The sequence below is a fragment of the Gymnoscopelus braueri genome (assembly GCF_963280865.1).
Source record: "Gymnoscopelus braueri genome assembly, chromosome: 13".
Taxonomy (NCBI): Eukaryota; Metazoa; Chordata; class Actinopteri; order Myctophiformes; family Myctophidae; genus Gymnoscopelus; species Gymnoscopelus braueri.
Genome location: NC_137615.1, coordinates 8,069,559 through 8,096,452, shown reverse-complemented (window position 1 = coordinate 8,096,452; position 26,894 = coordinate 8,069,559). Strand labels below are relative to the sequence as shown.

Here is a 26,894-nt window from a genome sequence, read left to right as displayed (position 1 = left end):
GTGAATAATAAAGGACAGATTGATTATGAATTAGTTTTTATGCACATCAAATAATAATGCAACAATGATTGATGTAACTTTTAAAATACTCATGACACTGGATCAAGTTTCATGTTGGCTTCACATGGTTGAGCTTCAGCTCCTTATTAGTTTTTCTCACTTCACTTTTTAGCTGTAAAATTCTAGTCACATGATGTGTGGTTTGTCTGAAAGAGTATTTCAAAGTTCCCTTTCTTCACCATCTCTGCAGAGTTGCTGAAGAGACAAATACATTTCCTATTTGACATGACAACAACTAAATATACATCTTGTCATATTTGCTCTTATATTGGTCACAGTACAGTGTGATGTTACAATGATGCTAAAAGGATAACACATTGTGGTCCTGTCATTCCATTCATCACTCATGAACATTAAACATCACAAAGAGAGGAAGAAAAGGGAAGTGCAGAGACGTGTGGTCAGAGTAGAGAAGCTGCTTCCTGTCATCACAGACAACAGGAAGTGAGCTTAGTTTCAATACACTGAGCAGACATGTTGCTTGGCAACAGCTAGGGCGGGACATGTCACACACATTGACTGGCGTTTACAGTAGCCAATGGGACGAGGTTATCAGTCTGCTCCCCATGCCTGTCTGCATGGGGGTGAGCTTGTAGATCTGCCATGGATGCCATTTATTCACAGTGTCAATTTAACTCAGAGAGTGTTTGAACCAAATGGACCATTACAGGTCCATTTGGTTCCATGTGTACACTCTCAGAGTTACAGACCTGTAAGGGTCCATTTGGTTCCATGTGTACACTCTCAGAGTTACAGACCTGTAAGGGTCCATTTGGTTCAGATCAGATCCTACATCAGTGAAGATGGGCTTAATGTTTGGTTTGGTTTAGCTCGAAAAAACACCAGCCGCCACTGATTAGTAGCTTAATGACTATATAAATTATATTGTCTTTTTATGTCCAATGTATTTGTATTTAAGTTCATAAAGAAAAATTGAATTTCAATTCCAAAATAGCAAAAATAGCAGATCTACAAGCTCAAAACGCATGTGTTTTTAGCTTGTAGATCTTCTATTCTTGCTACTTTTGTATGACATAGAATGGCCCTGTATATGCAATGTGTCCCTCTGGAGTGAGTGTGGAAATATAGTGAGATAGATCAGATCCTAGATCAGTGAAGGTGTGTGTCTTCCCCCAGACAGACAGACAGAAAGACATACAGACAGACAGACAGACAGACAGACAGAGTTGTGAACTTAACAGTTGATACAAGCAACAGTTACTACTTATCTAAACTATTTCTCTGTCAAACATGTTTAGGATCATTTTAACGTCGACTCAGGCTTCTGTGTTTCACAGTTTATAAGTTGCAAGTTCAATATTTAGATATTTGATTTTCATTTTATCAGACACGCCCTCTTCCTTTACAAACCCATTGTAACTTCAAACTCCATTTTAATCATGTTATATTCATTAAAACACACGTCTCTGCTTCTAGTGACTGATATTGTCCTTCTAATGAATGTTAGACTCATTAAAACACACATCTCTGCTTCTGGTGACTGATATATACCTTCTAATGAATGTTAGACTCATTAAAACACACGTCTCTGCTTCTAGTGACTGATGTCCTTCTAATGAATGTTAGACTCATTAAAACACATGTCTCTGCTTCTGGTGACTGATATTGTCCTTCTGATGAATGTTAGACTCATTAAAACACACGTCTCTGCTTCTGGTGACTGATATTGTCTTTCTGATGAATGTTAGACTCATTAAAACACATGTCTCTGCTTCTAGTGACTGATATTGTCCTTCTAATGAATGTTAGACTCATTAAAACACACGTCTCTGCTTATGGTGCTGATATTGTCCTTCTAGTACGTGAGGGGGACGTGTTTTCTCAAACAAGCTTCTCTCAGTCTTCACTCATCCTACTACTGCAACAGAAATATTGTTATTATTATTATAATTTAAGTAATGCTAAACAATCTTCTTAGTCTTAACCAGTGTTGTCAAGTATGCTTAAATAGTGAGACTTTTGTCTTTTTTTCCCAGAGTTCTGGGGAAAATGCAAAGACGCTGTGGCTTTGGGGAGGAGTGTCAATCATATTGACTGACAGTTCAAGTAAGTGTGTAATGTTATAATACATAACCAAAACATACATTATTATAGACCTACATAGTCATTATAATGATATATGCATCTAATATTTTCTATTAGGAATTTATGGCCATATTTTGGGCTTGTTTTGTGTAGTTCTTTGGCTAGTGCTATTTGTACAAGTGAGGACAGAGGAATAACACTACTAACTCAATATGAAAACATTATACATGTGCAATATTATCCATATTATCCAGCAATATGAAAACATTAGTGCACCTTGACAGAATGAAAACACCATTACATTATTATGAATAGTATTAACCACATGAACCCCAGCATATGGGGGAACATAAGCCAAAAATAGCCAATCTACAAGCTCAGCGCATCGCAGCACAAAGTGTTGTGAGCTTGTAGATCGGCTATTTTTGGTAAAGAGATTTGGTGTTGACAGAAAAAAGCGTCCAAGAAATGTAAGTCTGTTTTACTAAGAATAGAGGGTTTAAGTAGGCTACATAATAATAATATAATAAATGTATTTATATACTGAAGCACTTTACAAAGTGCTGAACAGCAGTATGTTACAGCATAACATATATATAAGTAAGGTAAAATAAAATGTAAAAAAAAAAAGTTTAATTTTATTTAAGGGAATAACATAGTTAACAAGTAAGTTAATTCTGACAAGCAATAAAGAAAACACATTTAAACTAAACCTAAAAGGAGACCAAAATAATGTTGGTCTCGTTGGCCACATCAACAAACAGTAATTTAATGTATTATTCTGTTATTCTTTATTGTGCTCACATAAGCTATTCAGATGAGATAAACTAAACAGTGCAAAGTATTCAGGCCATTCACCACAAATACATAAGGACGTTTACATTTATGCATGTGTTATGGGTTTGTTCTGGATGCAAGAAAACTACAAGAGACAAACCCTCCCAGTGTAGAGAACACAGGACATATCTGTCCTATTGGTTGGTGTCTATCACTGCTGGGTGATAGTTTACCACAGTGTAGAGAACACAGGACGTATCTGTCCTATTGGTTGGTGTCTATCACTGCTGGGTGATAGTTTACCACAGTGTAGAGAACACAGGACATATTTGTCCTATTGGTTGGTGTCTATCACTGCTGGGTGATAGTTTACCACAGTGTAGAGAACACAGGACATATTTGTCCTATTGGTTGGTGTCTATCACTGCTGGGTGATAGTTTACCACAGTGTAGAGAACACAGGACGTATTTGTCCTATTGGTTGGTGTCTATAGTTTACCACAGTGTAGAGAACACAGGACGTATCTGTCCTATTGGTGTGTGTCTATCACTGCTGGGTGATAGTTTACCACAGTGTAGAGAACACAGGACATATTTGTCCTATTGGTGTGTGTCTATCACTGCTGGGTGATAGTTTACCACAGTGTAGAGAACACAGGACATATCTGTCCTATTGATGTGTGTCTATCACTGCTGGGTGATAGTTTACCACAGTGTAGAGAACACAGGACATATTTGTCCTATTGGTTGGTGTCTATCACTGCTGGGTGATAGTTTACCACAGTGTAGAGAACACAGGACATAATCTGTCCTATTGGTTGATGTCTATCACTGCTGGGTGATGGTTTACCACAGGGTAGAGCATTGGTTCTCAAAGTGGGGTCCGGGGACCCCCAGGGGTCCTTGAGGGAGTTCCAGGGGGTCCCCAGCTAAATGATAGATTAGGAACCAAATGGACCCTTACAGGTCTGTAACTCTGAGAGTTTACACATGGAACCAAATGGACCCTTACGGGTCTGTAACTCTGAGAGTGTACAAATGGAACCAAATGGACCCTTACAGGTCTGTAACTCTGAGAGTGTACACATGGAACCAAATGGACCCTTACAGGTCTGTAACTCTGAGAGTGTACACATGGAACCAAATGGACCCTAGCGGGTTCATTTGGTTCCATTTGTACACTCTCAGAGTTAAATTAACATTGATTTTACAATATAAAACGGGGTGATAGAAATGCCATTAAATGGGGGTCTGTAGCATAATGCATGTCAAACTGGGGGTCCATGAAATTAAAATGGTTTAGAATCACTGCTAGAGCCGTAAAAAATATTTTCTTATGGGGGTCCCTGGCATATCTTTTCAAATGGGGGTCCGCGGGCTAAATAAGTGTCAATTTGGGGGTCCTTGACATGAAAAAGTTTGAGAACCGCTGGTGTAGAGAACACAGGACACAGGTTAATAAGTTAACATTAACATTAAAATATACGTTTGCTGGAAGTTATTATTAATAACTTCCATGACTTATTATGAAGGAGTCTCTCTGCTTAACATACAATGCTTCATTATATGGTCTTAGTTCGCCATCTAGTGGCGAAACATTTGAATTCATATGAATCTGTCATTCATAATTATTGATGTAATGTAGCCTAACTTAAACCCTCTATTCTCAGTAAAAACTGACCTACATTTCTTGGACGCTTTTTTCTGTCAACACCAAATCTCTGTGCCAAAAATAGTCGATCTATATTCCCCCCATGCTGGGGTTCATGTGGTTAATACTATTCATAACAATGTAATGGTGTTTTCATTTTGTCAAGGTGCACTAATGTTTTCATATTGCTGGATAATATGGATAATATTAATATTTAATATTGCACATGTATAATGTTTTCATGATGAGTAGTGTTATTCCTCTGTTCTCACTTGTACAAATAGCGCTAGTCAAAGAACTACACTTCCGAAAAACGTCACTGCCCACCAGCTGCTCAAAGCCCCATTTATAAACATACCTTATTAACTGAGAACAACAATATCTGTCAATTGCACAATAATCATGTATACAAGTATTCAAAATGGACAAATCATGATTTATTTAATACATAGGCTAAATGTGGAAAATGTTAAAAAATATATGAAGACAAATGTTTAAAAAAAAAAAAATAATAATAATAATAATATATGTATATTAAAAATATTTTTATATATACATTTATTTTTTAAATTTTCTAATCAAGCAAGTACGTGTGTAATGTTATAATACATAACCAAAACCTACATTATTATAGACCTACATAGTAATTATAATGATATATGCATCTAATATTTTCTATTAGGAATGTATGGCAATTTTTTGGGCTTGTTTTGTGTAGTTCATTGACTAGTGCTATTTGTACAAGTGAGAACAGAGGAATAACACTACTAACTCAACATGAAAACATTATGCACATGCAATATAAGATATTAATATTATCCATATTATCCAGCAATATGAAAACATTAGTGCACCTTGACAAAATGAAAACATCATTACATTATTATGAATAGTATTAACCACATGAACCCCAGCATATGGGGGAGCATAAGCCAAAAATAGCCGATCTACAAGCTCACAGCGCATCGCAGCACGAAGCGTTGTGAGCTTGTAGATCGGCTATTTTTGGTAAAGAGATTTGGTGTTGACAGAAAAAAGCGTCCAAGAAATGTAAGTCTGTTTTACTAAGAATAGAGGGTTTAAGTAGGCTACATCATAATAATATAATAAATGTATTTATATAGCACTTTACAAAGTGCTGAACAGCAGTATGTTACAGCATAAAATATATATAAGTAAGGTAAAATAAAATGTTAAAAACAATGTTTAATTTTATTTAAGGGGATAACATAGTTAACAAGTAAGTTAATTCTGACAAGCAATAAAGAAAACACATTTAAACTAAACCTAAAAGGAGACCAAAATAATGTTGGTCTCGTTGGCCACTTCAACAAACAGTAATTTAATGTATTGTTCTGCTATTCTTTATTGTGCTCACATAAGCTATTCAGATGAGATAAACTAAACAGTGCAAAGTATTCAGGCCATTCACCACAAATAAATAAGGACGTTTACATTTATGCATGTGTTATGGGTTTGTACTGGCTGAAAAAAAACTACAAGCTCTAACCCGCCCAGTGTAGAGAACACAGGACATATCTGTCCTATTGGTTGGTGTCTATCACTGCTGGGTGATAGTTTACCACAGTGTAGAGAACACAGGACATATCTGTCCTATTGGTTGATGTCTATCACTGCTGGATGATAGTTTACCACAGTGTAGAGAACACAGGACATATCTGTCCTATTGGTTGGTGTCTATCATTCACTGCTGGGTGATAGTTTACCACAGTGTAGAGAACACAGGACATATCTGTCCTATTGGTTGATGTCTATCACTGCTGAGTGATAGTTTACCACAGTGTAGAGAACACAGGACATATCTGTCCTATTGGTTGGTGTCTATCACTGCTGAGTGATAGTTTACCACAGTGTAGAGAACACAGGACGTATCTGTCCTATTGGTTTGTGTCTATCACTGCTGAGTGATAGTTTACCACAGTGTAGAGAACACAGGACATATCTGTCCTATTGGTTGGTGTCTATCACTGCTGAGTGATAGTTTACCACAGTGTAGAGAACACAGGACGTATCTGTCCTATTGGTTTGTGTCTATCACTGCTGGGTGATAGTTTACCACAGTGTAGAGAACACAGGACATATCTGTCCTATTGGTTTGTGTCTATCACTGCTGGGTGATAGTTTACCACAGTGTAGAGAACACAGGACATATCTGTCCTATTGGTTGGTGTCTATCACTGCTGGGTGATAGTTTACCACAGTGTAGAGAACACAGGACATATCCGTCCTATTGGTTTGTGTCTATCACTGCTGGGTGATAGTTTACCACAGTGTAGAGAACACAGGACCTATCTGTCCTATTGGTTTGTGTCTATCACTGCTGGGTGATAGTTTACCACAGTGTAGAGAACAAAGGACATATCTGTCCTATTGGTTTGTGTCTATCACTGCTGGGTGATAGTTTACCACAGTGTAGAGAACACAGGACATATCTGTCCTATTGGTTTGTGTCTATCACTGCTGGGTGATAGTTTACCACAGTGTAGAGAACACAGGACATATCTGTCTTTTTGGTTGGTGTCTATCACTGCTGGGTGATAGTTTACCACAGTGTAGAGAACACAGGACATATCCGTCCTATTGGTTTGTGTCTATCACTGCTGGGTGATAGTTTACCACAGTGTAGAGAACACAGGACCTATCCGTCCTATTGGTTTGTGTCTATCACTGCTGGGTGATAGTTTACCACAGTGTAGAGAACAAAGGACATATCTGTCCTATTGGTTTGTGTCTATCACTGCTGGGTGATAGTTTACCACAGTGTAGAGAACACAGGACATATCTGTCCTATTGGTTTGTGTCTATCACTGCTGGGTGATAGTTTACCACAGTGTAGAGAACACAGGACATATCTGTCCTATTGGTTGGTGTCTATCACTGCTGGGTGATAGTTTACCACAGTGTAGAGAACACAGGACATATCCGTCCTATTGGTTTGTGTCTATCACTGCTGGGTGATAGTTTACCACAGTGTAGAGAACACAGGACATATCTGTCCTATTGGTTTGTGTCTATCACTGCTGGGTGATAGTTTACCACAGTGTAGAGAACACAGGACATATCTGTCCTATTGGTTTGTGTCTATCACTGCTGGGTGATAGTTTACCACAGTGTAGAGAACACAGGACATATCTGTCCTATTGGTTGGTGTCTATCACTGCTGGGTGATAGTTTACCACAGTGTAGAGAACACAGGACGTATCTGTCCTATTGGTTTGTGTCTATCACTGCTGGGTGATAGTTTACCACAGTGTAGAGAACACAGGACATATCTGTGCTATTGGTTGATGTCTATCACTTCTGGGTGATAGTTTACCACAGTGTAGAGAACACAGGACGTATCTGTCCTATTGGTTGATGTCTATCACTGCTGGGTGATAGTTTACCACAGTGTAGAGAACACAGGACATATCTGTCCTATTGGTTGATGTCTATCACTGCTGGGTGATAGTTTACCACAGTGTAGAGCATTGCTTCTCAAAGTGGGGTCCGGGGACCCCCAGGGGTCCTTGAGGGAGTTCCAGGGGGTCCCCAGCTAAATGATAGATTAGGAACCAAATGGACCCTTACAGGTCTGTAACTCTGAGCGTGTACACATGGAACCAAATGGACCCTTACAGGTCTGTAACTCTGAGAGTGTACACATGGAACCAAATGGACCCTTACAGGTCTGTAACTCTGAGAGTGTACACATGGAACCAAATGGACCCTTACAGGTCTGTAACTCTGAGAGTATACAGATGGAACCAAATGGACCTTACAGGTCTGTAACTCTGAGAGTGTACACATGGAACCAAATGTACCCTAGCAGGTTCATTTGGTTCCATTTGTACACTCTCAGAGTTAAATTAACATTGATTTTACAATATAAAATGGGGTCCCAGATGTAGAAATGCCATTAAATGGGGGTCTGTAGCCCTAATGCATGTCAAACTGGGGGTCCATGAAATTAAAATGGTTTAGAATCACTGCTAGAGCCGTAAAAAATATTTTCTTATGGGGGTCCCTGGCATATCTTTTCAAACGGGGGTCCGCGGGCTAAATAAGTGTCAATTTGGGGGTCCTTGACATGAAAAAGTTTGAGAACCGCTGGTGTAGAGAACACAGGACACAGGTTAATAAGTTAACATTAACATTAAAATATACGTTTGATGGAAGTTATTATTAATAACTTCCATGACTTATTATGAAGGAGTCTCTCTGCTTAACATACAATGCTTCATTATATGGTCTTAGTTCGCCATCTAGTGGCGAAACATTTGAATTCATATGAATCTGTCATTCATAATTATTGATGTAATGTAGCCTAACTTAAACCCTCTATTCTCAGTAAAAACTGACCTACATTTCTTGGAAGCTTTTTTCTGTCAACACCAAATCTCTATGCCAAAAATAGTCGATCTACAAGCTCACAACGCGTCGCAGCGTGACACGTTGTGAGCTTGTAAATCGGCTATGTTTGGCCTATATTCCCCCCATGCTGGGGTTCATGTGGTTAATTCTATTCATAACAATGTAATGGTGTTTTCATTTTGTCAAGGTGCACTAATGTTTTCATATTGCTGGATAATATGGATAATATTAATATTTAATATTGCACATGTATAATGTTTTCATGATGAGTAGTGTTATTCCTCTGTTCTCACTTGTACAAATAGCGCTAGTCAAAGAACTACACTTCCGAAAAACGTCACTGCCCACCAGCTGCTCAAAGCCCCATTTATAAACATACCTTATTAACTGAGAACAACAATATCTGTCATTGCACAATAATCATGTATACAAGTATTCAAAATGAACAAAATCATGATTTATTTAATACATAGGCTAAATGTGGAAAATGTTTAAAAATATATGAAGACAAATGTTTTTTTTTTTAAATAAATAAATAATAATATATGTATATTAAAGATATTTTTATATATACATTTATTTTTTAAATTGTCTAATCAAGCAACAATTTCGCGGACCCCCTGCAGTAGGCTACCTCGTGGACCCCCTAGGGGTCGCGGACATAGATATATATAAGAAAGGCTAGATGGCTCAAGGGGGCGTCGCAAGCGTAGCTCAACCGCGGCCATCTTGCGACAGTCATTCATAACATTATGTCTATGGTACATGTACTATTGAAATAACCATAGCGTGCTCAATTTTCATCCGATTTTCAAACGGTTTGGTGTGTTGTAAACACCAAAGATGTAGTTATGATATTAGTATGATACTGCATACTTATAATTATAATCATGGATTTTATATGAAAATAACATTAAGTATGCAGTATCATAACTACATCTTTGGCGTTTACAACACACCAAACTGTTTGAAAATCGGATGGAAATTGAGCAAGCTATGGTTATTTCAATAGTACATGTACTGTACCATAGACATAATGTTATGAATGAGCGAGCTGACTGACGCAAGATGGCCGCCATGTGGCAACGTCGTACTCCATTGGCCAGCAGCGCGGGTGAGTCATCTAGTGTTTATATATATCTATGGTCGCGGACCCCTGTTGAAGACCTGTACAAGGCCATTATATGAGCACTTTAAACCTTTATACTTACATTGAAAATAGCCGATCTACAAGCCCACAACGATGCAACGTTGTGAGCTTGTAGATCTGCTATTTTTTTTTTTTCTAAAGTAATATGTGAAATATTTGAGGATTTTGGAAACACTAACAACACAAATCTGGTACGGGGCTCCCTGGCACAAAACATTTTCAGATCGGGGTTAGGGACAAATACATTTATTTGAAGGTCCATGACATAAAAATAATTGAGAACCACTGGTTAAAATCATTTTAAAATTGTGAAGCAAGTCCAAATAATCAACTACACTTACCCCAAAAAACGCAACCCGCAACTACCAATATTTACAAGCAAAAGAAAAATAAGCCCAAAGTCGCTTATGATAAGTGGACATGGCAACACTAGTTTCAGGCTCTGCAGTATCTTGTACTTTGTGCTCTTTAGATAGCTCAGTAAACGTATACAGTGGACACATTGAAAAGCAACACAGCAGAAAACAATGTGTGATACAGTATGTCTTCTTTTATTTTCCAGAAGCAATTATTTTACAAAGGTCTCAGTCATTCAGAAATATATTTAGTTCATGAGCTGATCCACCGGGCTCTCATTAACTCCTCATTAACATGAGCTGATCCACCGGGCTCTCATTAACTCCTCATTAACATGAGCTGATCCACCGGGCTCTCATTAACTCCTCATTAACATGAGCTGATCCACTGGGCTCTCATTAACTCAATGCATTCCACGCATCTCAAGGCTGCAGTCTGGCTCCATGGTGCGACCAATCTGCCGGCTGGAATTGCGTGATAGCGAAAATGACGTAGATGACCCTACCTTCTTTCTATATACCTTGGCGTCACCTTGTGGCATGTGTCTGGACGCACCTATCCACAAGTTTCCTAGGGCGTTGTGGGCATCACTTCCTGTCCATTTGATCAGGCATCAGGGATTAAATGGACAGGAAGTGATGCCACAACGCCCTAGGAAACTTGTGGATAGGGTGAGAGGAAATGAGCGGATACAGTAGGCGGGCTTTAGACCGGATGTGAGCACTGAACAGGAAATAGAAGCACATTGAAACATACAGTATAGTCAGAAACAGTCAGAAACCTAGAACAGAACTACAAGCTCACAGCGTGTCGCTGTGCAACGCGTTGTGAGCTTGTAGATCTGCTATTCTCAAATAGCCAAAGTATATAGTAATAGGCTGAAGTGGTTAATGTGCGTTTTGTAATAATAATGTAACTCTATAAAAGTAACTAAAATTTTCAAATAATTGTAGTAAAAGTACTTTATATACTTTCTACTTAATTACCACATAAGACCTGTAAATAAAACATATAAAATAGGTCTTTGATGGAGATGAATTATAATGATGTATTGATATAGTTTAGTTGTGATGTAACTGACAGACATGATGTGCTTTGATAAATGACATCCTAAAACATAAAGAATAAAAATAAGATCATTAATTAGACAGAATATGATCACTGTCAGGGAGAAACCTTGTATCTCCATATTTAAACTGTAAATTAATGTCCTGCTTCATCATACAAGTGTGTCACACTCAAAGTAGTGAAAATAGCAGATCTACAAGCTCACAATGCACCAGGAAGAAACACAATGTGAGCTTGTAGATCGGCTATTTTCACCATTTAAAAAGGTTTTTAAAATAATAATGAAAAAGGAACAGTTTTGGACACATATGATGTTTCTACCTGACAGAGACAATGTTATGTTTAAAAGCAGCTTAAATTCAGAATGTTCATTTCCAGAGACATTGAATAATAATGTGATTTATTTCAGGAACAGTCAAAGTGTCTTTGGTTACAAAGAAATGCTGTTCAGTCACACATTCATATGTAAGGTTTTTATGAACACAATTCATATCAATGTGTTTATTCCTTGTTCAAAGTATGAAAGACATTCAGTTAAAACCTTTTTAAAAACATGCAATGATTTGTCACATAAAACTGTAATTATGTCATTTATTTCTCTCTCTGAGAGCGTGATTATGGATCCCACCAACGCTCCAGGATATAGACCCGCCTTACCTGTCTGATTGGCTCCCTGGCAGGCTTAGTTTTACTGAGGTTAGGGTTAGGGTTAAGGTTAGGTTTAGGCATAGTTTTACTGAGGTTAGGGTTAGGGTTAAGGTTAGGTTTAGGCATAGTTTTACTGAGGTAAGGGTTAGGGTTAAGGTTAGGTTTAGGCATAGTTTTACTGAGGTTAGGGTTAGGTTAGGTTTAGGCATAGTTGCAAAAACGAGAACTGTCAATCACAGCGACTACTGACCAATTGATTGATTGATTGAAATTGTTATTAGGCAAAAGAATGTAAAACAACACAGTTACATTTATAATGCTTTTGTCTAAAAGGTCCGGCCAAAAAAGTCCTTGCGGACTTGTTTCCGTTGGGGTCCTTGAATTAATTTCATAGACATATGTAGTAGCAACCAAACAGTTCAAAAATCAACATGAAAATACAGATAATACAGAAAAAATACCACTATGTACCAAAAAAAAGCATGAAAAAATAAAAAAAATATGTACAAAAAAAGGGGGGGGGGAAGCATGGAAAAATAAAAAATTATATACAAAAAAAGCATGAGGAAATAAAAAATATGTACAAAAAAGAGGAGGGGGGGGGGGTCGTCTGTCTACAGGGAAACTGGTACTAGCTCCTCTTTAGGCCTCCAGAAAGATGAGTTTTTAGGGCTGTTTTGAATGAGCCCAGCGAACTGCATCAATCAATCACAGCGGGGTTTGCCAAGAGCTGGCGTGGGATCCATAATAACGCCTCTGAGAGTGTGTAACATTAAATAGAATAATAGGTTTATTATTTCACTCAGAGTTAAAGTAACAGAGATGATTTTATCAAACAGGTTGTTTATTAATATGATTTTATCATACAGGTTGGTTATGATTTTATCATACAGGTTGTTTATTAATATGATTTTATCATACAGGTTGTTTACCTGCTGTTCCTCCAGTCCACCTCATTAATAAAACAGAATGGCCGACCAGACACCTTCACCTTCAGCTCCACCTTCATCTTCAACTCCACACATCCAGGTAGGCTACATGCTTTATATTGTTAATTATTTATTCACAGCTTTAACATAATCTTATAATTATAGCTGTGTGGATTTGAGTGAAGTGGTTTCAAAGTGTAAAAAAGTTTCCATAAATGGTGTAGTAAATTAAAAATAATAATATTAACTAGAAAAAGTGCTCCTCACACAGGTCTCCGCCAGGTCAGGTAGGTTATTGTGGCGTCCTAGTGTTGCTTTATTAGAACAATGTGAAAAGGGTGCCATTTATTCTTAGGCCTTTCACGGCAATCGGACACTGCATTCATGATTTGAGGCTAAATGTGTTTTGCCAAATTAGACATGCTGGTGGCGCTATAACAGGCCAATGTGAAAAGGGTGGCATTTCTTCCTCGGCCTAGTGGGAATGTGTGTGCAAAACCTCACGGAAATCGCACGCTGCGTTCATGATTTGAGGCATTTTGTACAAAACGGACCAATCCTGCAAATTTTGGAAGCCAATCTTAGCCAATCAGAATGGAATATGAAAAATTGGACTGATCCGTCTTGATCACAGCACTATAGAGATACTCTGTGCCGATTTGCGTGACGTTTGGACAAAATCTGTAAGAGTAATATCCAAAAACTAAAACATTACATTACATTAAAGTCATTTAGCAGATTTACAATAAGTGCATTCAACAACGGTAGGCAAGAAAACTACTAATCACCAGAAGTGCATTCTCTTCTCAAGCAAGCAACTAAGAGTATACCTAGCGCTAAGGTAAAAGTGCAATATATCAGCTACCTACTTTTTTAGACAGATGAGACAAATAGGAAAATCAAATGAGCATATATACAATATATAAATGTATATATTTATAATATAATATATATACAGTATATATGTCACAGTACGATTGGAGAACCAGGACGATTGAAGACAGAGCGCTCGTTTTTAGGCACGGGGCTTCGGGGCTTTGATGCGACGCGGACCTGTCTGTTGTTGTTCCCCCGACACCCCCACGTAGCAACCAGGAAGCTACGCTAGGGGAACGCTGAACACGCGTTCACACCTATACCTCTATGGTTCACACGCACGTGTCACATGATAATAGTTATTGTCCATGACGGAGGCGCGCCGACTCAGCAGAGCTTGAGGCCGAGGAGGCGCGCGAGTGCCCGCGCTGACCGGCCGATGCTCTGATGAGTCGAATCAGCGCCGTCCGAGTTGTGAACCGATAGGGACAGAATAGTTCTTTTCATGGATCACTGTGTGTGTGTGTGTGTGTGTGTGTGTGTGTGTGTGTGTGTGTGCGTGTGTGGTTGCGGCCATATATGTGTGTGCACTTTATTTGGAAAGCCTGGCTTGTGGCTCCCTCTAGTGCTTTTTCTACAGAATTGCTGGTTGAGTGGTAAAAACAAGCGCGCTTTCTTCAATCGTCCTGGTTCTCCAATCGTACTGTAACATATATATATATATGTATTTTATTTTGTCAAAGGGCTTAGTCGTTCATGTCAATAACAGAGCCTTTGCGTCATTGTCTTCGCCAAGCCGAAAGGCATGGCGAGAGAGTATGTTATATTCAGGGAATATAATCAGAATAATGTCAAACCTTGGAATAAATTCCTTACCAAGAAATTTTTTCACCAATGTGTTTGTAAAGGTGTCTAGTAACACATCTCATAAAGACTGAAATGCAGTTGCCCTAGGGGAATTTTTGACAGCTGCTGAAAGTTGGGGTACCCACCATAACCTTATGCGGGGGAAAAAATCAAATTTTAATTCTGTTTTAAGTAGCATGTGAGGGGTCAAACTATGGTGTTTTTATGATTTTTAATCCATTGCAAGCATTTTTTTGGAACCAAAACCATTCCTTGGGCTAAAAACAGCCCAATCTCAATGGGCTTTTTACACAAAAAAATTACCTGGAAAAGGTTGGCTATGGCCGTTTTTAGCCCAAGGAGTGGTTTTGGTGCAAAACAAATGCTTGCAATGGATTCAGAATCATAAAAACACCATAGTTTGACCCCTCACTTGCTACTTAAAACAGAATTAAATTTTGATTTTTCCCCCCCGCATAAGGTTATGGTGGGTACCCCAACTTTCAGCAGCTGTCAAAAATTCCCCTAGGGAAACTGCATTTCAGTCTTTATGAGATGTGTTACTAGACACTTTTACAAACACATTGGTGAAGACATTTCTTGGTAAGGAATTTATTCCAAGATTGTTTTAATATCCCCTGACTATTATGCGTCCGTCTTTCCGTCTGTGTGCGTGTGTCATTCTGTCTATGTACAGCTAATCTCCGGCACCGTTGGCTTGATCGCAGCTCCCTGGATGCCAATTCAGAACCTCAGCCCCAAATTTCTCACACGGGCCTGTTATAGCTGTACTCCTACAGATTTTGTCCACAAATCCCACAAATCAGTACACAGTGGCCCTCATTTATCAACGTGGTGTAGACCAAATAATGGGCGTACGGCGAGATCACCGCAACTTTCGGCATTTATCAATATATCCTGACATTGACTTCAGCGTACGGCCCGTTCAGATCTCACGTCAGGTCGGAGGCAGTTGTTGACTTTGGCTGAACCCGTTTGTTCCATTCTAGACCTGCGGAGCAGCATTGTCTGACTGTCTGACAGGCATCTGCTACTAGCCAACGTGACAAAGATTGTACCGTTACGGAATAGATGAAAGTCCAGGGATGTGCAGAGGGGATTTGGAGAGGCAGGGGCAAAAGAGCACCTATTGTTTGTTTTACCATACTTTTAGGCCAGAAAACCCTAAAAATCCGAGAGGTATCATTGCGTGCTTAATGTCCTCAAAGTCACACATCCAACAAGCTTTGAACTGAGCAGATTGGACCTTCCGTTCCAGAGATAATGGACAAAACATCTTGAAAACAACCACTTTCGCCAGTTTTTTTCGATCGCCGATTTTCGATCGAGTTTTGGCCATTGTCGTCCGTTTTTCTTTAATAACATGGGCTAGGAAGGGCGTATAGCAAAAAACTAGATACATGAGGAAAGTTCACTTTGAGTTGCATCCAATACATCCACTGCCATTTCCGTCGGCCTTACCGTTAGGCTGCTAGGGGCAGTCGAAATATCTTTTCTTTTTTCTTGTCTGGAGAGGGCACTTTTTAAAAGTAAAGAGTAAAAGGGCAGGGGCTCAAGCCCCCTCTCATGTCAATGTGTGCACGTGCATGTGAAAGACAGTTCGGCTTGAAAGTAGTTAGGTGCTTGTGCGTCCGTGTGCGTGCGTGCGTGTGTGTGTGTGTGTGTGACTTGACAGGCAGCGAGGCGGGCTGAGGAAACCCTTTCTTATTGGCTGTCTATGCTCTGTTTGGTCGTATTCTGGTTCTTCATGTCGTAAAATCGGGGCGTTTCGAGAATATTTAACGGCGTGTTATTTAAATGACGCTTGGTTTCAGCCGTCAGATTTATCAACGCTCCGACCAAATGTACGCTAGGATTGGCTGTATAAGATTGCTTGATAAATGTCACTTGGACGTTGGTGTACGGCCGAATTTAAGCCAAAAAATATGCAGTTTTTACGCTCTGTTGCTAAATTAGGGCCACTATATCTATAGTCATTAACACATTCGGTGCCAGAGTAATATTCATAAGATACTCACCCAGTGCCAGCGATTTTTGTGTTTTATAACCTTTTCAACCGGTCACAGAAATGTTGTATTCATTATGATCCATCGTCCTCCCGTGTTTATAAACACAGACGACAGATGTCCCAGCCAGCAAAGGGTTAAATTTACTGAAGCGAGCTGTCTGGAGTTATAATTTTTTTTACCATATCCGGCGATCCGGTGCCTGACAGGCGGTTGCCTAGCGACACCCCACAATATTATGATCGCGTGTCAGACCGTTGGTAAACACAAAGAGGATAACTGTTCGTCGTCCAGAGAAAAGAAAATATAACCGGAGCTTTCCGTAATTTTTTTATACCGTGTGAAATACTGTGTTAAACGAAAAGTATTTTTCAGATTTTTCATATTCCATCCTGATTGGCTAAGATTGCCTGCCAAAGTGCTCCGTTTTGAACAAATTGCCTCAAATCATGAACACAGCGTGCAATTTAATTAAATTCAATTAAAACTTTGTATGCTTTGTATGATAACTTTGTATCCCTACTAGAGGCCAAGGAAAAACCTTTGCCCTGCATTTCTCACATCTGCCCTTTATAGCACCACCAGGAGGCCGACTTATGTTAAACACATTCTTTTATATTAAGCCTTCAGATTTTATAAAAAAATCACGCAAATTGGTACACATGATCTCTATAGTCCTGTGATCAAGACCGATCTGTTTGATTTTTCATATTCCATCCTCATTCGCTAAGATTGACAGGAGTGGCCCGTTTTCAACAAAATGCCGCAAATCATGAACGCAGCGTCCGATTGTGGTGCTACCAGGAGGCCGATTTTTGCAACAAAAAAAAACATTTTATATTACTCCTACAAATCTTGTCCAAAACATCATGCAAATCGGTACACATTATCTCTATAGTCAAGAGATTCCGTCCTATTTTTCATATTCCATCCTGATTGGTGAATTCCGAACATTGCTGGCCCACAATAACCTACCTGACCTGGCGGAGACCTGTGCTCCGAGGAGCACTTTTTCTAGTTACTACATTATGCTTTAATTAATTTAAATGGTTATTAGATGTATTTATTTTGTCAAAGGGCTTAGTCGTTCATATCAATAACAGAGCCCTAAAAGTCCTACTGAAAGACTGAATATTGAAAGCAAATATTATACTTTTACACCTTTTCTACAATTATTTGAAAACTTTTGACTAGTTACGTACTTTGTAGATTTGTACACATTGTGAGCTTGTAGATCTGCTATTTTCATAATATTTTCATACAAACTTGTGAAAGGGGACATTCTTCATATTTAATTGTAGTACTTAAGGATATGTTGCAAATACTTTTACTCAAGTAAACTTAGAATTCTGGACATGTACTTGTAATAGAGTAGTTCTACATTGTGGCATTGATAAAACATTGAGAAAGCACTATGGCTTGTTTCCATTGGGTCCTGTGTATTCAATTCATCACTACAATACATTATGTTGTCTAATAGCGCTCACTCAGTCATTATATGATTAAAATAACATGAATTGGTACAACAGGGTGCTGATGATGGCTCCACTTCAGAAAAAAGTGATGCAGAAAAAGGTGATTTTTTTTCCTGTTCTTGTTACAGTTCAATGCTTAAGGCAATAAGTAAGTAGTTAGCTGGTGCTACGTTTTGTTTGCCTAGGTGTTGTACATCCTCAAAATCATATTGTAAAACTATAAATGTACCAGTTGTTACTCTGCTATTTATGTGCGGATGTACAGATGAGAGCTTTATTTATCATTCATATAATGACATTATTTTCTGTGACGTATTTATTTCAACCACTCTTTTTTCCTCTTGCAAGCAGCAGAGTTTGTGAAGCAGAACAGGGCACGGTTGATTCAACACACCTCCACAGTCATGGCTGTAGTAGACAGTCTAGGAACCACCATGGTTCATCATGAGATCTATCAAAAGATTCTAGCTGAGAAGTCACCTATCGACCAAATGAGGCTGCTGTATACAACGGTGCTAGATCAAGGTGCAACAGTCGTCAGAGCAGCATTTTATGATGCCCTCAAACAACACCAACCCCACCAGTTGAATAGCGTTGGTAAGACCAGATGTATTACATTACTCTATTTTATGTTTTTAATAAATACAAAAAATCACTTTAATTCATTCAGTGCCACATGACGTCTAAGACGTCCGTTTTTATCATAAGCCCAGAGTGCCAATGACCAGACGCGTTGCTAGGTCTCTACTAGGTTGGGGGCTTAGCCCCCCAGGCAACGGACACATGCACAAGCGCACCGCGCGTGCATGTGTCCCCCCTCGCGAAGCACGCGCAAACTTTTTCGCAGATTTGGGTACTTTTCCCCCCGTTTTTTGTTACTTTTTTTCGGTTTTAGGGTTAGGGGTAGGTTAGGTTAGGGTTTTAGATATATAATTCAAAAACATAAAAAAAAAATATATGTATATATATATATCTTTTTTTAGGGTTAGGGTAATTTTTTTTATTGGTGGCTTTGGATAAAACATTGGTGGCTAAAGCCACCGAAGCCCCCGCGTAACGACGCCCCTGCCAATGACGTCTAAAATGTCACACAAAAAAAATGTTCAGAACCCAAGATATCATGACTTGAAGATTTGCTGCTCCATTCACTTCTTATTAACTTCTTACTGAAAAAGGCTGATCTCGGCTCCTAAGCACTTTTTTTTTACTATGAATTTTTGGCCCAGACATGGTATTTTCAACATCAGACAATGAATGTCAACAAGGTTGCGATGAAATACTGACTTAAGCACATATGACGACATTCAACAAACTGGCAGTGAACAGCAAACACAGGGGAGTTTAAATAGACAGGAACAAGACACAGGTGAACACTAAGGACAATTAACATGATTGGCTGGGGCTAAACAAGACACAGGTGAACATTTTCAAACTACAGTCATATTAAATGACCTCTGTTGTGAGACAAGACAGGTAGCAGTAACAGAAGAACAGAAGAAACGCTAGGATATGACTACAAAACAAAAAGAACACAGCAGTAAACAAAAACAAATTTCTCCCATTGTTTTACACCTGTAAACCTGTGATGAGGCAATATAGTTGATTCTGATTCTAAACCCTAAATACAACACAAAACAGGAAACATAAGATGTCAACAAAATAACACAAGAGACAGGTCAAGACAATAAAACATGCTGGTGTGACGCTAACTTTATCAACAGTCAGTATTAGACAGAAATGTTATTCCATAATTCATACCATTTGACTTTGTTTAACTTGGATATTATTACTGATAATTAATAATACAATAAATATTGCACAGCCATGTAGTTTGTTAGTCAAACATTAAGGCTAAAAGGATAACACAACAAAGTCCTTGGGACTTGTTTCCATTGTGGTCCTATGTATTCAATTAATCAACATAGCATAATAGATTAACATAACAATATATGTCATTAAAAAATACAAACACTATATGTACAAGGGAGAACAAGGAAAAATGGTGGCAGTGAATGACACCTCCTTTCATTGGAAATGTACATTTACCTCCCCAATGAAAACTGACCCATAATGTAGTTCAGCAGCTACTGCAACACACACATGATCTGTTGAAAACATCACCTGTCTGCAATGTGTAACTGGTCTTAGAAAAGTATTTTAAGCTTAACCCCAGAAATTACCCCCCCCCTCCAATCTTTACTGTACATACACGTTAATTGACGTTGATTTGATTATTGTATGTATTGTATGTCTTTAAATATCTTGATGAATTGAATACACCACAATGGAAACAAGTCCCTAGGACTTTTTGTGTTATCCGTTTAACCATCATTGTAAAATCTTACCACTGTACTATTTACAAACTGTTGCAAAGTATTAAATCAATCAATCAAAAATCCTCTTTCAACTATAGAAAGACCAAGACCTGTCATTTGAGACACACCACTTTTACCATTACATTACTTTTGTCCTCTGTTCTTTGGTCATTTAGAAACTCTTGCTCCTCAACTCAAGATGAATCTGAAGACGAGGTTTCAGCCTTTCTTTGGGTGGAAACTAAACGAGGAAAAAGGAAGCTCGACACCTCTGGAAGAGATCTTCACAGAGATCTACATCACAACGGGAGGGAGTGGACAGGGCAATATTGAACATGAGGTCAGACAGATTGAAGCAGTGTCCTGGAAATCAATCACAAAAGAAACATCAATCAAATCTGAAGACATCTTTAAACCTTTACCTCCAGAAAATAAACACATCAGAACAGTGATGACAAAGGGAGTGGCTGGCATTGGGAAATCAGTCCTCATTCAGAAGTGTACTTTGGACTGGGCAGAAGACAAAGCCAACCAGAGTACTCGCTTCATGTTTCCATTCACGTTCCGTGAGCTGAATTCTGTGAAGAAGAATTGCAGCTTGGAGCAACTTATTCATGACTTTTATATTGAAACCAAGGGCATACCAATCTGCAACTTCAACAATCCCAATACTGTGTTCATCTTTGATGGATTAGATGAGTGTAGGCCTCCTCTACAGTTTGACAACAGTGAGATCATAACTGATGTCACAACGCCAACCACGGTGGCTCTGCTTGTCACAAACCTCATCAAGCGCAAGCTGCTTCCCTCTGCTCGCATCTGGCTAACCACACGACCTGCAGCAGCCAATCAGATCCCTTCTGAACATGTTGACAGGGTGACAGAGGTGAGAGGATTCACTGACCCCCAGAAGAAGGAGTTCTTCATCAAAAGATTCCGTGATGACGAGAAGCTGGCCACAACAATTATCTCACACATCCAGACATCACGAAGCCTCCACATCATGTGTCACATCCCAGTCTGCTGTTGGATCATTGCTGCAGTTCTGGAGAACATGTTGAAAGAAAATGACAAAGTAGCACTTCCAAAGACCCTGGCTGCTATGTTCATCCACTTCATGCTGGTTCATCTCAAACAGATGAAGGCTAAGTATCATAACAAAGCTCAGGCATATTTTGACTTGAATCCAGATCAGGTCATTCTGTCATTGGGAAAACTGGCCTTTGACCAGCTGGAGAAACACAACCTGATCTTCTATGAAAAAGACCTGACAGAGTGTGGCATTGATATTGAGGAAGCAGCAGTGTACTCAGGGGTGTTCACACAGTTCTTTAAAGAGGAGCATGGGTTGCACACGGACAAGGTGTTCTGCTTTGTCCATCTGAGTGTTCAGGAGTTTCTGGCTGCTCTTTATGTATTTCACTCATTCATCAACACTGGTGTCAACCTACTGCCACATTCCTTCCGGTGGTCTAAGCTCTCTACAAAGAAGGAAACTCGCTTCTACCAGAGTGCCGTAAAAAACGCCTTACAGAGTCAAAATGGACATCTGGACTTGTTCCTCCGTTTTCTGCTGGGCCTCTCACTGGAGACCAACCAGACGCTGTTAGACAGACTGCTTCCTGGTATGAAGACACGAAACATGTCGCAGACCAATCAGAAGACAATTGAGTATATCGAGAAGAAGATCAGGGAGAATCCATCTCAAGAGAGAATCATCAACCTGTTCCACTGTCTGAATGAGCTGAATGATCATTCTCTAGTTGAGGAGATCCAACAGTACCTGAACTCAGGAAGTCTCTCCACAGACCAACTCTCTCCTGCTCAGTGGTCAGCTCTGGTCTTCATCTTGCTGTCATCAGGAAAAGAGCTGGAAGTGTTTGACCTGAAGAAATACTCTGCTTCAGAGGAGGCTCTTCTGAGGCTGCTGCCAGTGGTCAAAGCCTCAAACACAGCTCTGTAGGTGAACTGATAACTGGATACATGTTATATATTATGTCATCTTATTTGATAGGCAAAGAAATAAAAAAATGTCTTATAATAACTATTGTTTCTTCAGGCTGAGTGGCTGCAACCTCACAGAGAGATGTTGTGAGGAGTTATCATCAGTTCTCAGTTCCAGCTCCTCTAATGTGACAGAACTGGATCTAAGCAATAATGATCTGCAGCATTCCGGAATAAAGCAGCTCTGCGTTGGACTGGGGAGTCCACACTGTAAAGTCAAGACGCTCAGGTCAGTATTCCTGAACCTTTTAAACATGAGAACATTTATACCATGGCTTAAATACACATGGAGTTTGTCTGATGAATGTATTTACATTTAATCAGGAGGATACAGACTATGGCATGTATGCAAATATCAGAGAAAATATGAATTAACACTATATTAGAGTTTTTTCCAGGTTATCAAAACATTGGAACATGTATTCAACTAGAACATTTAACGAGGGCTATCGTCTTTTATGTCTTGCCCCCCAATGGTAGGGTGATTTCACGTTATATGGGACATAAAAGTGGGACAGTTATTCTTTCTAATAATGATTTCATATCAGCAAAATCAGTCAATATCCTAAACGGATCTTGAACTGTAGCTATAACGCTTCCCTTATCAGAATTGAACATACAGAAACTATATAAATGGAGGCAACATGATTATAATAACATCTATTGTGTGAGCACTGTTTTTTTTCCTACCATAATTTGAGTCCTCTAAAAACATTGCCAGTTTATGCAGTAGAGGTTCTACAGCATAAATCAGCCCAAACACAGCCCAAACACAGATCCTATTATCATTCTAAAAAAAAAGCAATAAGGATAGTTAACAAAGCTGATTACAGAGAACCAACAAACCCACTCTTTATCAAACTGAACACACTGACATTTAAGGACTTGGTTGATTTCAAAACCATCCAGCTCATGTACAAAATAAAAAACAGTCAATTGCCAAACAGTATCCAGAAGTTGTTTGAATGGAGAGACAGTAAATCTGAATTAAGAGGAAAGTATTTAAAGGAAAAAGGTTAGAACAAATTCAAGCTTCACTGTATCACAGTAAGAGGGGTTGAACTATGGAACACCAGTGGTGAAGAACTGAAAAGTTGCAGTACAATACTCAAGTTTAAAAAAAAACGTATAAAAACAACATATTGAAAGGATATTGCATTAAGCTCTGAAGATGAACACCTGAAGCTGTTTTTGTTTCTGTTTGTTTCTTGTTTTCATAGTAATTTCTTGACATAGATTTTAGAAATTGTATTTTTAGATATTATTTGAATAAACAATAAGGGATAAGACTAGATACGTTTTTAACTTCATCCTATGCCCTTTTCGAACACCCTATAAAGTACAACATGTATTTGTTTTCATATTTTTATATTTCTTATTTTAAGTGTATCATGTTTATTTTATGTATTTATTTTTGTATTTTTAACAGTTTTCGAAATAAACAATCAATGAAAGAAAAAGCCATGTGTGCTACATGGAGAGATGACATTCAATCTGTTCATATTGTAAACAAACACATCTGAAACAGACTTGACACAGAACAGTCAACGTGAAACTTTGTGACGCAATCACCAGGGGAGGAGCTTTACCCTGTTTTTTACTGGCATAGCCACGCCCCTGGTCACCCCCCTCACATGACCCTGTCTAAGCGATGTGATTGGTTAAAAACAAACTTTAATCTGGATTTGATTGGCTCTGGCCACAGACTAACCAATCAGATTCTAATCTCTCGTCCCTGACCTCCTTATTATGGTCGGTGTGTGTGTGTGTGTGTGTGTGTGTGTGTGTGTGTGTGTGTGTGTGTGTGTGTGTGTGTGTGTGTGTGTGTGTGTGTGTGTGTGTGTGTGTGTGTGTGTGTGCGCGTGTGCGTGCGTGCGTGCGTGCGTGCAGGTTGTCAGGCTGCATGATCTCAGAGGAAGGCTGTTCTTATCTGGTCTCTGCTCTGAGGTCCAACTCCCATCTGGAAGTGTTGGATTTGACCTACAATCATCCAGGAGACATCGGGATAGAGAATCTGTCTGCTCTACCACTGCAGACTCTCAGGTATGGAGAGAACCAGTGTGTTTAGAGGGAATCATACTGTGATGCTGTATAGTATTGTTTAATGCTGTAAAATCATTATCTATCATTCTTTCTATTATCAAATATTATATTCAGCCCTGACTTATCATCCCCCACCAAATGCTCCCCTCCCCCACGTTCTCTGTACATATATAGTTTTTGCTACTACTTTTACCGTTATGTAATGTACAATGGACCACAATGGAAACAAGCCAGGATGTTTGTGTTATCCTTTTGAGCATAACTTTTGACTGTACTATATGTACTGTTAGCAATCTTGTTAATACAGTTTTCAATCAATATTCAATCAAACTATGTCTCTCCTCCACGCCCAGTGTCGAAAATGGTGGAGAGTCCAGGCTGAAACCAGGTTTAAAGAAGTGTAAGTGTGTCTTCTGTTTCATTCATGAAATCAAAGCTGCACACACCCAGATATTTACTTAACTGTATACTTTCTTTGTTTATTTGGTTTGGAGAATGAACATTAATGAACGCTTAAACATGATTTATTTATTGCATACACATGATTAAGTGTAAATATGCTGTATTTAGCATAAGCTCATTTCCATCCGTAGTCCCAAAACATACAAACATAACAATAAAAATACATAGATAATAAAGTGCTCAATTACAATCAGACAGAGGCTTGTTAAAAAAACATTTAAGAAAGCCTAAGTGGACATATACCTACGCACAGGCGAAGTAAATCGTCTCTGAGTGTCTTTGCGCGTTCGTTCTCAATGATGGATGTCACTGTGAATGATGTCACACACTCTCAAACAAAAAGAATGAACTGGCGTTCACGTCTAAACACATCGGCTGCGAAGGCGGCCCCACCGAGGGGGTGGGTCACTCGTAGACCGATCAAGCATGAATACAGGGGCTTTTTTCAGGGACACATTGATGACACCCGTTAGCGACACGTTGCACAGACGCGTCCATGTCCAAAGCATAGAAGTAAAGCTTCACAATTGTCTTCAACTGATGGGTGGTTGGATGGTCCAGTTTAATATGGAGGAAAGTAAGTAAGCCATCCAGAGCAGACATGGGCACTACAATGCACTCAGTTGATGCCGCAAGAGGAGTGTGGCGATGGAAAACCAGGAGACCATCCCTGGACAACGTGGCAGCATTCAAGTAACGCTTCACATCACGCACATTTGTTAGTTTCTTCGACGGTCGTGTCCCCTGACAGAGATGAGCACCTGTACATCTGAGGTCCGAGCACTCAGCCTGTATAGCCAACCACGCTGACCTAGAAGTGAACTGCAGTTTCTGAGCTCCCCTCATAATGTCCCCAGTGCTAACCTGGCGCACAACAGACTCAGCCGCCACCTGAACGAATGTACATATCTGGCAAGTTGGATTGTAACACTCTAGTGCATTGCGGCTAGCAAAATCAGACGGTAAGATATATGCCCCCGCCACATGCCGGACAAGCACCTGGTACCGGCTAGCTGTTGACAGGAACTAAGTAACACGAGGGCTTGCCGAGAACTCCCCCTTACACAGTTTCTCAAAGGCCTGGTGCCTTACTGCTGCTGCTATGGACAAGGCCTCAACCTCACAGGGCAGCCAGGTGGACTGATTTTTGTGCAACTTAGCACTAAAGTACCCTGCAACTTTCACAGTGTCCTTACAGGTGATGTACAAAAATAGCTACAAGCTCATAGCAATCCATAGCTCAGCAGGTCGTGGCAATGTAATGGCGTGGGCCGAGGACAAGGCCTTTTGAGAGTTACTGAAAGCACACAGCAGCTCATCTGACCACTGGATCACATCCTTCGAGTCTCTCCCAGCAACCACGTCATCAAGTGGAGCAAGTGTGGTAGCACAGTTTTTGAGTACACGAGCCAGCACCTTATAGGCTCCAATGAATGACCGCATCTCAGTCACAGTTTTTGGGGGAGGTCACGCAGCCAGGGCAGACACACAGTGAGGGGTGGCTCGGATAGTTGCCTTGATGCCACACCCAGCCTAGAATAGAGGTCTGTATGGGCGCTATGGTGGTTTTGGTGGCGGTAAGTTTTAATCCACAAGGCTGTAAAGCTGACAAAACCCTCCTCCAGATGGCCAACAGGTCGTCACGATTGTTTGGGCCACAGTACATGTCGTCTGCCACTTTGGCTATGTGGCCTTGCTCAAGAAGATCCCCGAACACCCTGCACGTCAACTCCTCCAACGCCGTCTCAGACCCCGGCATGCCCATGGCGCTACGCACGTACACACGAACGCCCTTAAACGGTGTAACAACTCCACAATATTTCCATGAGTCCCTGGATAAGGGGAT

The 26,894-nt window shown here is 39.6% G+C and overlaps 1 protein-coding gene across 1 annotated transcript in view; it reads left to right on the top strand.

The window, feature by feature from the left end:
- The window catches only part of LOC308098067 (NLR family CARD domain-containing protein 3-like), a 36,935-nt gene extending 11,794 nt beyond the window's left edge, over positions 1-25,141 (top strand). The window contains exons 3-9 of the mRNA XM_080446287.1: positions 13,055-13,160; positions 18,279-18,324; positions 18,576-18,821; positions 20,716-22,498; positions 22,599-22,772; positions 24,434-24,586; positions 24,940-25,141. Of these exons, the coding sequence (XP_080302413.1) occupies positions 13,101-13,160; positions 18,279-18,324; positions 18,576-18,821; positions 20,716-22,498; positions 22,599-22,772; positions 24,434-24,586; positions 24,940-25,048 (2,571 nt within the window). The 5' untranslated portion in view covers positions 13,055-13,100 and the 3' untranslated portion in view covers positions 25,049-25,141. The remainder of the gene's footprint in view (positions 1-13,054; positions 13,161-18,278; positions 18,325-18,575; positions 18,822-20,715; positions 22,499-22,598; positions 22,773-24,433; positions 24,587-24,939) is intronic.
- Positions 25,142-26,894: the final 1,753 nt, after the last annotated feature.